Genomic DNA, 13,180 nt, shown 5'->3' with positions numbered 1-13,180 from the left:
CCAGTCAAATATTTAAATAGCACTACAATGCGAAGAGACTTAACATAGAACATTCTGTTGACCTTGTATAATACAGAACTATGTGTCCTTATCAAGGCCAAGTCATTTTCAACCTTGTATAAAAACAGCCATCAATCTAACTATTTCTCAATCAAGGAGAGGACTCACATAGCACTATCTATTTATCTTGCCAACTGCTCTGTTAATATCAAATTAATTTCTCCGTTGAGAGTATCAATCACTCAAGGGTTTCTTCGCAACTCATTAGCATTTTAATTGTCCTTGTTTACAGGGGAAAATGAAGGGAGACTTGTTGTAGAGAGTGGGTGATGGCCAATCTATATGGCTGAAATGTACAAACCCACTTATGTCAATCCTTTACATAACGTAAGTCTACAGGTGTGTACCATTCGGAGCATGCAAGACATCTAAATATTTTTGTAAACGTATTTATTTATTTTTATCTTCTAACCTAATTTGTGTACTGGCTTGTCAGATGTTTAAATATTTCAAGTTTGAACTATTCAGGGCCCGCATGTCAGTTTTATTGGCAGTAGTCATGCTGTCACTAGTTTTCCCAGATATGAATCAGGACTGAATCTTGAGTTTGTTTAACACCGCTAGGAACATGTACATTTCATCTCCCCACCATGTTCACAATCAAACAACAACATGGACAGTCTTAACCCATCTATTTATGGAATGAAAAATGATAAGGCAACTGAAGTGGGAGGGTTGACAAATGTCATTAAAACAGAAAAGGCTGTATAGTGCAGAAAAATAACCATTAAAGCGTCAATTGGACCCATATAGCCGTCAGCATGTTAACTAGTGCTCTGTGTGCTCGGCTGCCAAGACAAGATATCTTGTGACAAGTTTTACAACCCAACACAATTTACTCTCTTCATATTTTTTCCCCTCAGATATAAAAAATAAGGGTGATGAAGCAGGCACCCCAAAAACCAAATGATTTAGGGCATCTGGAGTGTGCTAAGAGTATAATGATAAAATGTTGACGCATTTCATAATTACCCTGCCCGTCTCCATAACCTTGTGACTCATTGGAGTATCATCTGAAATGTGCATACTAGTATACAGCAGACAATGTGAGAATATGGCTTAGCCTACATTGCAAAATGAATAAATACTGGAATAAAATACAGCCAGGGAATGCTGACGAGCTAACTGGGAACATGTATGTAACAATGTCCTGTGCTGTCTGTGGTGTATTTATTGGTTTTAAAATACTGTCAAGCACAGGCCAAACCTTGTTTGAAGCCTAGTCTGGCAAAGTAGATCAGATTCACTAGCCAGCTCAGCAGTAAACTAACATTTACACACAGACCACACATAAACACCCCCTACTGCTGCACACACACACGCGTATGCACACAAAGAAAGTAGAGCCAGATAGAAGCAGTTCGTTTGGGGACTCTTGAGGAACCCGGCAGGGAATCAGTGGTATAATAACCATGGCATGTTCTGTATGCAGGAAGAGGGCACCTATAGCCTACAGACTTGGAAAACCTGGATTATTACCTTAATATAACCATTGACTATGCTTCTATGAATGGTACTTTCAGAGTGCTATACACACCCTTCTGTTAACCATATTTTGTAGTTGCCAGTTCAGGAATAGCCTATAAGTCCCTAACAAAACAAACAAAATGAGGTTCTCTCCTTACTTGGAGACAAAACCTTGTCCCTCACTATTTGTCAAATTGTAAATGATTTGGCACAGATTTGGCATAAAAAAACTTGTTACCCAATTGGTTTAATCCAAATTAATTTCAGAACTGCTTAAAATGTAGATCTCCATTTAATCAACAGGAAAGTGGGCTGGACGGGCTAGAGGGAAAGCCATCAATATCTCTGGCTTGTCAATCTGTGGAATAGGCTCCAGTACGCAGCAGAAATCAAATCAAATCAAATTTTATTTGTCACATACACATGGTTAGCAGATGTTAATGCGAGTGTAGCGAAATGCTTGTGCTTCTAGTTCCGACAATGCAGTAATAACGAGCAAGTAATCTAACTAACAATTCCAAAAAAAAAATGTGTGATATTTTCTGTTGGCAAGTAAATCCCTCCCACACGGTCCATGACACAAATGTCCCCCTCGTTCAACACAACCTGAACACCTAATGCCTACATTTTAAATATATCCAGGGTGTTTTTCGAAAGTGTTTCACTTTATCCGAAACTGAGAAGTGGGTCTTATCCATCAGTGGTGCAAAGGCTGTGGCAGTGACTATTTCTTATGGGTTTTATCCCACCAATTATAGCATTTTTATTAGTTTCACTCAGAAACAGTCAATGGCCTATGCTAAATCCAAAATACAACCATTTAGCAAAACCCATCTAGTGCAGTAGACAGCATTGAAAGGTGAATGGAAAAATATCAAACAAACTAAGCCCTGGTGTCCAACACTTTTTAATATGGAAAATGACAGCTAAGGTAAAACACATATTAGTTAACTTTTCATACAAGAATTTAAAAATACCTAACTAATCACAACAATAAAACATAGTACAGTTAAAACATCTATACACAGGAAAATGTACACAATATAAAACACATATATACACTCTTTCAATATATTATTATATAGAGATTTTGTTTCTTTACCTTTAAAAACTGAAAGCCAAGCAGCTTGAAGAGGGAGTGTTTCACCTAACTGATAACTATCACACTTGGATGCAGTGAAAAGTACAGAGAATATCACACTTAAACCAAATACATATGGATAGGTAGTATTTTCAGTTAGTTGTTGGATCATCCCATTTAAGAAACATACATATTTTCAGTAAATATGACAACACAGAGGAACTAAATGTGTAGTGTTAACTGTTTGGTGCCAAATGATGATACTGTAAGGAAGATTGTGGAAATGAAAGACACAAAGGTCTCGGCACTATAATAGACCATTTTCACCATCTTCAGCCTGATAGGCCTACTTTCTATGATTGTGATGTCTGGCAGGGTTGTGTGCATCGTGACGTATTCCCAACAAACATGAAATATTTACAAAGATGACTTTTGATAAGCTGTCTTACATCCAGGCTCACAGACGACAACAACAGTGTTATGATGAATTTCACATTTCAAGCATCCTGTAACAGTCTTAATCCAATTTACAAACAGTGTGAAAATGGAAAGAGCATTACGCACTTAACCATCGACAGATCCCACATGATTGTGTGCATTCAGACTCATACTCAATTAAGTGGCAGATGCTGGCAGCCATCATGTATTTGGGGGACAAGAAGCATTGGGATCCTTTTTGAGTGTTAAATCCTTCAAACGGTTCAGTGACAGGAAAAGAACCACAACATTCACAAATGAATCTCTGACTTCTAGGCACTCTGTCCTCAAGCTGGGGTCACTTCAACTTTGAGTCCTATTTTCCCTTTACAAAAGCAGCAGAACCAGAAGCAGGAATGTGACCAGACTGGGGGTTGCTGTAGCCAGTATGTGTGGCCCGCCTCTGTTGAGTTGGACACGAGGAGTCCTCGGAGAGTTCTGCTTCAGTTTGCTGGGAGGAAGGGCCTTCAGATCCTCCAGGGCCCCGTAGGCTGCCATGGAGAACTCAGGGTCCCCCGTGGTGAGCAGGTCAAAAACACAGGACTGGAAGTACACATCCTCCACCTGCAGGGTCTCCCTGCACTTGGCCGTGGCACGCTCCACTGTGTAGGTCTGGTGTGGGGGCAGGAGGGGCCCCAGCTCGGGGTTAGACCCAGAGCCCGGGAGGCGGGGGTGAAGAGGTTGGCGCCCCAGCATGTGCTCCTTGATGAGCTCGTTGCGCGGGCATCCGTGCAGACAGAGCTGCAGCCCACTGTTCTCCTCAGAAAAGTCAAGGGTGTCCTCCGGCATGCGGATAGCAAAGGTAAGGTAGCGGCCCACCCGGCGCACTATGATGGACGTCCCGATGTAGCGGGCCTGGATCTTCACCAGGCGGCCCCCGGAGCCGCCCTTCTCTACGATCCACAGACTGCCCCCCTCCCCGCCACTCCGTGTGCCATCCTGGAAGGCAGAGGGTAGGTCCTCTGTGGTGGCCTGGTACACCTTCTGCTCCGTACAGCCATGGTACGACTTGAAGATCACCGTTATCTGAAAGACACAAAGAGATGAACGGACTTTCATTCACTGGCCTGATTTAATTGGAGGCAATTCAATTAACATCTACCCTTCTACTCTTTCAATAGCACTGCATGAAGGTAAAAATCTGTTGAAAATTGTGTCCTGCATACAGGTACACAGATTACTAATAGGTCGACTAAGCAGCAGAACCATCAGAAGCATTCAAAAGGTGTAATACTGTGTTGAGCCACAGTATGTCAGTAGGACCTTCACTTTTTATGACAAGGGGAACCGTTCATTTCAAAGTTTAAAAACCCAAATTCCTGTCTTTCTCTTGGAAAAGGTATACAACTATTGTGTAATCTGAAGGAAAGCACCGTGAGCAGAAATATTCATTATGCCCTTTATTTTACAGTACATATGGACTAGAAAACATCACTAATACATAGATGATGTCTTGTCCCACCAATTTAGAGATAATCAACCCCAAAGAAACAACTAGGCCTACTCAATATGTGCTTTCTAAAACAAATATCAATGTAAATGTCATAAACCATTGCATATGTATGGCTCCATACTTTTTCTTGAGAGAGTGCAGGATCAAACAAACCCAGCTGTCTGATAGACCCATAAATCAGAAATACCTTCCACTACAACTGCCACAGGGTCTGGACTACTCTCTGACAACTCTGGAGTCCAGTCTGGATATTTTGTACTAGGCCGACATTTCTTCAAAGCTGTTCTTAAAAGAGGTGGCTATGGTTAACTTTACAGTTAAGGGGATACTGTTTGTGATGAACGATTTCCTTTCTGTACTGTAATAGTTGGAAATTACCCCAATTCAAGCAGACGGTGGTGGCATGGGGGTGTTGGCACCGGCACCCTGACTTACAGCTTTGTATTTTTCTCCTCATATGCACTCAAAACTATTTTAAATAGTTGGGTCTGAAATCTGTTCAAACGGTTCTCTCTTTAATAGCGTTTGGGCGGCAGGGTAGCCTAGTGGTTAGAGTGTTGGACTAGTAACCGGAAGGTTGCAAGTTCAAATCCCCGAGCTGAAAAGGTACAAATCTGTCATTCTGCCCCTGAACAGGCAGTTAACCACTGTTCCTAGGCCGTCATTGAAAATAAGAATATTTTCTTAACTGACTTGCCTAGGGATTTTTTACCTTTTTAAAGGTAAAAAAATCTAAAATTAAAACTTTGAAAACGCATATGCAATTTTGCGAAGGTTATTTAGTAAACTTCTTGAGGTTCATGGATTTCAACAAACTCTGATATGAAAGAAACTTGCAGACCACAGTTAGTATAACTTTGTTTTTATAGAATCTAGTCTATATGATTTGGCCTAGGCCAATTTCTATCGGTCTTCTCAATCTGGCTAGTCCAAAACCAAATCGTTAGTGCTGTTGCTTGTAATTCACATGAGCTGAAAATAACAGTTCTGATAAAAATAGATTCTCTTAGAAAATAAGCAAATGTGGCAAGGTGGGCTAGCACTAGTAAAATTGATAGTAGGCCTACTTTTTAGTGTCTACCAAGTGTTGTATTCATCTAGTGCATATCTACAAATAATACGTTGAGCTCCAAGTATGGTCTTCAGTATAAATATAGCCAAAGAACCAGACTTAAATTCAGACTTCAGGGATCAGATTATATTAAGAAAAGACAAACTCAATCAGTAGAATCAAAAATATGCTGCTTCTACCAAACTTAGTTATTTTTCCAAATAATTTCATATTTACACAAAAAGACCTGTTAATTATTTGACTAGAAAGCTGAAAAAGGTTATCCAACTGTGGGAGAGGAAAATGTTTGAACAAGCGTTAATCACTACCATATGACAACCCATGTGTTAAAGGTAAAGCGCTCAAGCATGTCCCTGATCCAACCCCACTGAATGACCCAGTCTTTCCACTGGTGTCTGGAAGAGAAAAGGTCAGAGGTAGGGTGCCTGGAGGCAGTAGAGACAGATTGATTCCTAACTTGAGATAATATTTCTATATATTGAACCATCGTTCAATGTATGACATACAGTACCAGTCAAAGGTTTGGACAGACCTACTCATTTTTCTTAATTTTTTACTATTTTCTACATTGTAGCATAATAGTGAAGACATCAAAACAATGAAATAACACATATGGAATCATGTAGTAACCAAAAAAAGTGTTAGACAAATCAAAATATACTGTACATTTTAGATTCTTCAAAGTAGCCACCCTTTGCCTTGATTACAGCTTTGTACACTCTTGGCACTCTCTCAACCAGCTTCATGAGGAATGCTTTACCAACAGTTTTGAAGGAGTTCCCACATATACGGAGCACTTGTTGGCTACTTTTCCTTCACTCCGCAATCCAACTCATCCCAAACCATCTCAATTGGGTTGAGGTCGGGTGATTGTGGAGGCCAGGTCTTCTGATGCAGCACTCCATCACCCTCCTTCTTGGTCAAATAGCCCTTACACAGCCTGGAGGTGTGTTGGGTCATTGTCCTGTTGAAAAACAAATGATAGTCCTAAGCGCAAACCAGATGGGATGGCGTATCGCTGCAGAATGCTGTGGTAGCCATGCTGGTTAAGTGTGCCTTGAATTCTAAATAAATCACAGACAGTGTCACCAGAAAAACACCCCCACACTGCCTCCTCCATACTTCATTGTTGGAACCACACATGCAGAGATCATCCTTCACCAACTCTGTGTCTCACAAAGACACGGTGATTGGAACCAAAAATCTCAAATTTGGACTCATCAGCTCAAAGGACAGATTTCCACCGGTCTAATGTTCATTGCTCATGATCTAATGTACATTGCTCATGTTTCTTGGCCCAAGCAAGTCTCTTATTATTATTGGTGTCCTTTAGTAGTGGTTTCTTTGCACCAATTCGACCATGAAGGCCTGATTCACGCAGTCTCCTCTGAACAGTTGATGTTGAGATGTGTCTGTTACTTGAACTCTGTGAAGCATTTATTTGGGCTGCAATCTAAGGTGCTGTTAACTCTAATGAACCTTTCCTCTGCAGCAGCGGTAACTCGGTTTTCCGTCCTGTGGTGGTCCTCATGAGAGCCAGTTTCATCATAGCGCTTTATGGTTTTTGCAAATGAACTATAATGTCAATATTTCATCCAGCCAGGCGCGACACAAAACTCAGAAATAACGATATAATTAATGCCTTACCTTTGACAAGCTTCTTCTGTTGGCACTCCAATATGTCTCATAAACATTACAAATGGTCCTTTTGTTTGATTAATTCCGTTGTTATATATCCAAAATGTCCATTTATTTGGTGCGTTTGATCCAGAAAAACACCGGTTCCAACTCGCGCAACATGACTACAAAATATCTAATAAGTTACCTGTAATCTTTGCCCAAACATTTCAAGCAACTTTCTTAACACAACTTTAGGTATTTTTAAACGTAAATAATCGATAAAATGTAAGACGGGATAAACTGCGTTCACTAGCGGATAAAAACAAAGTGGAGCGAGCTTTCAGGTCGCGCGCCCCTGACAAACAGTACACTAGGGTCGACCCTCGTTCTGAACAGCCCTACTTCTTCATTACACAAAGGAAAAACATCAACCAATTTCTAAAGACTGTTGACATCCAGAGGAAGCGATAGGAACTGCAAGCAAGTGCCTTAGAAATCTAGAACCCCATAGAATAACCCATTGAAAAGAGTGACCTGAAAGAATATTTTCCCTAGATGGTTTGTCCTTGGAGTTATGCCTGCCAAATAAGTTCTGTTATACTCAGACATGATTCAGTTTTAGAAACTTCAGAGAGTTTTCTATCCAAATCTACTAATGATATGCATATCCTAGCTTCTGGGCCCGAGTAGCAGGCAGTTTACTTTGGGAACACTTTTCACCCGGACATGAAAATACCGCCCCCTAGCCTAGAGAGGTTAAAGTAATGATGGACTGTAGAGTTTGCCATAATATGGACTTGGTATTTTACCTAATCTTCTGTATAGCACCCCAACCTTGTCACAACAACTGATTGGCTCAAACGCATTTAGGAAAGAAATTCCACAAATTAACAAGGCACACCAGTTAATTGAAATGCATTCCAGGTGACTAACTCATGAAGCTGGTTGTGAGAATGCCAAGACTGTGCAAAGCTGTCATCAAGGCAAAGGGTGGCTACTTTGAAGAACCTCAAATATGAAATATATATTTTTAAATTTTACCCCTTTTTCTCCCCAATTTCGTGGTATCCAAATGTTAGTAGCTACTATCTTGTCTCATCGCACAACTCCCGTACAGGCTCGGGACGATGGTTGAAAGTCACATGTCCTCCGATACACAACCCAACCAAGCCAAGCCGCACTGCTTCTTAACACAGCACGCATCCTACGGAAGCCAGCCGCACCAATGTGTCAGAAGAAACACCGTGCACCTGGCAACCTTGCTTAGCGTGCACTGCGCCCGGCCCGCCACAGGAGTTGAAGGTGCGCGATGAGACAAGGATATCCCTACCGGCCAAACCCTCCCTAACCCGGACGACGCTAGGCCAATTGTGCATCGCCCCACGGACCTCGCTGTCGTTCCCGGTTACGACAGAGCCTGGGCGCGAACCCAGAGTCTCTGGTGGCACAGCTGACGCTGCAGTACAGCGCCCTTAACCACTGCGCCACCTGGGAGGCCCTATAAAATATATTTTGATTTGTTTAACCTTTTGCGTGTAGGGGGCAGTATTTTCTTTTTTGACTAATTAAAACATACCCATTTGAGACTGCCTATTTCTCGGGGATGGGTAGCATCAAGAAATTAACACTTTTTTTGGTCACTACATGATTCCATGTGTTATTTCATAGTTTTAAATGTCTTCACTAAAATTCTACAATGTAGAAAATCGTAAAAATAAAGAAAAACCCTTGAATGAGTAGGTGTGTCCAAACGTTTGACTGGTACTGTACATTAAAAATGCAGGTATCTTTGTTATGATTGAGACCTAAGTTTTTCAGTGTTTTAATGATATTACTGTCAGCAACATGACCAGATGTGAACCCATAGCACAGCTTACCTTGCTGGTGGCGGTGGCACTGGAGCCCAGGACAACAGGCACGTTAGTCACCTGCACTGACAGGTAGCGGTTATCGATGAGAGGCCATGCCCCCTCCACCTTGCACGTCTGGAACTCGTCGCGGAACGTCCGCAGGTGGGGGTCTCCGAATAATCCACAGTGGGCGTACTTCTTCCCCTGGCCTGCGGGGCCCAAGGCCAGCACACGGCTCTCGTAGTCGCATAGCTCGGACACGGCCGGCCTGGAGGTGCTGGTGGCCTTGGCCGAGGAGGTGGGCCCGTCGCTGGAGCAGTTTTGCTGGGAGAAGAGCTCCTTGATGCGGAACACAGCTGAGTGGTAGACCAGGTCGCCCCTGCAGCTGCGCGCCGTGCGTCGGGTACACAGGGCATAGGCGCGCAGGGCGATGCAGTAGTCCACATCGGACAGGGAGTCCTCTTGGAGACCACTAGAGGGCGAGGTAGAGGCCACGTACTCCGCATTGCAGCGCTGGATACGGCACTGCTGGCAGTGTGCTGTGGGGAGGGAGGAAACAGTAGGCAGGTGTTACATGTTTATCATCGCTAAAGTTGTCAACAACCCCCCAATAACAGGTGACCAGAAACATTAGGGGGAAAGTATTTTATTTAGAACTTGAACCATTCATGTGTAAGTCAAAGCGAAGATATAGCTTAGCCTAGTTCATGGTAGTGTATACGAATGTGTTTTGTGTCTCAACTCATTGTAAGAGTGAACATTGATAATGAAAAAACTGCTTAACACAACTGTAACGTCCATATAATAAAAGAGATGTCCAATAGAAAACACTCTTATTAGATTGTTCACTACCTAATAACTTTGTTATAGTGAATTTGCAGGGTTTAAACACATCAGCTGTACAACCTAGCTACGTGCAGCAGGACAGCCAAACTTTTCCACCTATGGAGTTTACGTCAATAAAGAGCTCATTAAAACCCAACTACACCAGCCAGCCCACACGGGAATGGTCAGTCCAAACTTATTTCCCTCAACTCACCCTCACTGAAATAACACAGTGCTTCACTGCTGGAGGAAGCCAATCTGTTTAGTTTGCTTAAGGGTGTTGAATATGGTTTGGCTGTTGCTGGGTCAATATGGGGGGCATTAAGGAGCATGGCACATGACCACTGTATAAGAGGCTGAATTCAGACCCAAGAGGAACTGCACAAAGAGCCGTGCTTGTTCAGCATTGAGCAACAGCTGGCGAAGGATGTTGGGATTGTATAAATTTGGCACTTCCTGTGTGAAGTTATTACTCAGTACTGTGCATCTGCCAGTGAATATGTTGGGGGCGACAAGGAGACTATGTATTCCAATGTTTGATGTTGAGAATATTATATCTTATCTTGAAGCTCTAGATGCCAGGTGCATTTGCATTAAATCAACATAATGCCTGTGCAAGTGTCATAAGATGTCACAGATATAACACACTTAAATAAACAGCCTCAATAAGACTGAAAACAGAAATATAAACAATATTTTTTTATTAACATTGAAAGAAGAGCCGACATAGGCTAATCAACAAGTCCTCCAAACTGTTTTAAATCCAAAGGGCATGATGAACTTGCCAATAATAAAAATATTGAAATATTTTTCCCAGACAGTCCGAAAAGATCCTTGGTTGCAAACTGTGTGAATAAATTCTCTAGTAACTGAAGCCCACATGGGTCTTGGCAACTGTTAATCAAAACTGAGATGAGTGTGAGGTCAACTCAGAAGCATTCTACCATCCCTCGTCTGATTTCCGCCAATGATCTCCCAGCAAGCACTGGGGTCACCGAACTCGGCTATGATTGTTCATTTTTGACAATCACGGCATATAGAGCTATGAACAACCATGTCTATCTCTAAAGGCTCTTTATGGCCAGCCTTTGACAAGAGGCAATGTGACAACCATGTGCGGAAAACATGGGAAAGGATTAAGAAGAGAATAGGACGAATTTGCATTTATGACAACATATTTCAATAGGCTTGAGAACAATTTAAGGGAAACAAAATAAACTGAACTAATCTGTGGAATAGAGGACGGCTTTAATATGTAAACAAGGCAAGTATGTCATATCCAGTTTTATAAGAATTATCATCATCCTGCTATGTACATGAATACACTCAAAATGCACAATAACCATGTCATAGCAGTCTACCACATTATGGGGAAGTAATAATTTAACTGGGGGTGATTAATGGACAATAAATATTTCATGATAATTATGCTGAACTGATTCAACTATCACTAATATAGGCTACTACTGTTTTGCAATGCGTAAACGTGGCTAAATGAAATCCATTAAATTAGAATTCCTAGCGCCCAACTTTATGTGAAGTTTATCTAACGCTCTATGGAGAAACGCCCCATTGATTTGTTGACCTTCCCATTTCTACCACTCTTTTTGTGAGTGAAACTTGTGTAGGTAATATTATGCGAGTTTAAAGTCAAAAGGCAAATCACCACACATACACACCTTGTTTCGTTAGTTAGATGCATGTTTTGGTAACAAAGCATCCTAACGTCTGACGATGTATCGCGCATGCACACAACAAAGCTCAGGCGAAAAAACACGTCGAGTTACTGCACGATGGACACATTCAGAGGCCGAGAAGTCTGACACCATGCCATGCATAGTAACAAATGAAGCATGAACACAACACCATCTAACGTTTCATTTTGCAAGGTAAACTAGTCACGGCACTAACAGTTGGTTAGCGTGTTACGTGTTAAAACGTATTAGCAATTTGTTGCTACTTTGTACAAGCAACATGTTTGAATACAACGTCAACAGGTTATCAAGCCAAATGCTAACGATCTTTATTAGCGGACTTCTACAAGCTCGAACTTTATTCAAGACATTGTGTGTGAATATAGTATCGATAAAGTATAACTATGATCGTGAAAAAAAATACATAATTGAAGACTGCTCGTGATTAATGTTACTTGACGTATTTAGAGAATGTAGCTAAAAGTTCGACCGAAGTAGCTCGTGTTGTCTAGCCAGCTAACTAGCAACAGCAGCAGGTTGGTTCGCGACGATGGCTGCTAAGCTAGCCTGGTATAGGCCAACGACTACCGTTATATTTGAAGGTCTAGGCACACAGCAAAAGTCCGCTGATGACCGATTTAACTTATAGTAACTGTCAAACAGTAAATAGCTACAACTACATGTACATACATATACTGTAAACAAAACACACTGCCATATTTTTGTTCATAAATATTTAAGAAAGCGAGTGTTTTTGTGAACAAGTCTCGCTCATCTTTAGCACAGCCAAGAAAGTTTTCCATCATCCATTCGCGATGCGGGGAAAATGTTGTGCATGCATCACATATGAATGTTGCCTTACCTGGTCTGAGTAGCAGCGAAAGTAAAGCCATCGTACAATTAATATAATTCCAAAGCTGCCGCTTAGCCAAGTTTTGAGGTCCGCTTCTCCCCATGCCAATCCATTCAGTTAGAATGGAGTTCTTCGACTGCTGCTCATCAACGCAGTAGCTGCGGGAAATTAGACATAAATTCGTATCTTTCCCCTGTGCTGTCTTTCAAAAGGGGTCTAGTCTTCAGGGCGGCTCTACGTGGGAGGGGTCTAACAGAGTAGACGGGGATCAGAGGGGGTTGTTCGCCAATGAAACACTAATTATTCGTTAACCACTTGATATTTACATAAGCGGTTTGTGGCAATCATGGAACATTGGGACCAAGCCAATGGAAAGTGTTTCTAAAGACAATGAAGGCGGTGCAAAATATTTGTTGTGTAGTATTTGAGAGGGAGTTAAATTAACAGGTAACCAACCGGTCAGGAAAGAGTGATGATGAAAATTATAGTTCTCACATCTAAATACAGCATGATTCTTTTTGCAGCCAACGTGATTTATCTCAAGCCTGAAATAGTGAACCTCTTTCTGGGGAGAGTTTGAGATATGAGTCGTAGCTATGTCCACATAGCATGCCCCTCTGCACTATAACGCATTCAGCTGTGGCAGTTGTCCTGATGAGCTCCCTGAGTCTCAACAGAGCTGCGGAGCAAATTGCCCAATGCAAACAATCGTATTGTTTCTCTGCTCT

The 13,180-nt window shown here is 41.7% G+C and overlaps 1 protein-coding gene across 1 annotated transcript; it reads right to left on the bottom strand.

Moving 5' to 3' along the window:
- Nucleotides 1–2,418: 2,418 nt before the first annotated feature.
- Nucleotides 2,419–12,722, bottom strand: LOC112229860 (repulsive guidance molecule B). Its single transcript, XM_024396001.2, has 3 exons — nucleotides 12,462–12,722; nucleotides 9,108–9,619; nucleotides 2,419–4,111 (listed from the first exon to the last, which is right to left on the bottom strand). Exons 1-3 carry the CDS (start codon nucleotides 12,553–12,555, stop codon nucleotides 3,413–3,415), a joined length of 1,305 nt encoding a protein of 434 aa, XP_024251769.1. The 5' UTR covers nucleotides 12,556–12,722; the 3' UTR covers nucleotides 2,419–3,412.
- Between the last annotated feature and the right edge of the window lie 458 nt (nucleotides 12,723–13,180).

The sequence above is a fragment of the Oncorhynchus tshawytscha genome, linkage group LG01 (genome assembly GCF_018296145.1).
Source record: "Oncorhynchus tshawytscha isolate Ot180627B linkage group LG01, Otsh_v2.0, whole genome shotgun sequence".
Classification (NCBI taxonomy): Eukaryota; Metazoa; Chordata; class Actinopteri; order Salmoniformes; family Salmonidae; genus Oncorhynchus; species Oncorhynchus tshawytscha.
The sequence above is the reverse complement of the archived record's forward strand: the minus strand, read 5'-3'. Positions and strand labels throughout refer to the sequence as shown.

Excerpts from the sequence above, each read along its gene's own strand:
- LOC112229860 (XM_024396001.2), bottom strand. The coding sequence starts at position 12,555 with ATGGGGAGAAGCGGACCTCAAAACTTGGCTAAGCGGCAGCTTTGGAAT. Across the intron at positions 9,620-12,461 it reads TTCGCTGCTACTCAGACCAG|CACACTGCCAGCAGTGCCGT; the intron begins GTAAGGCAACAT and ends CCCTCCCCACAG. Across the intron at positions 4,112-9,107 it reads GTGCCACCGCCACCAGCAAG|ATAACGGTGATCTTCAAGTC; the intron begins GTAAGCTGTGCT and ends TGTGTCTTTCAG.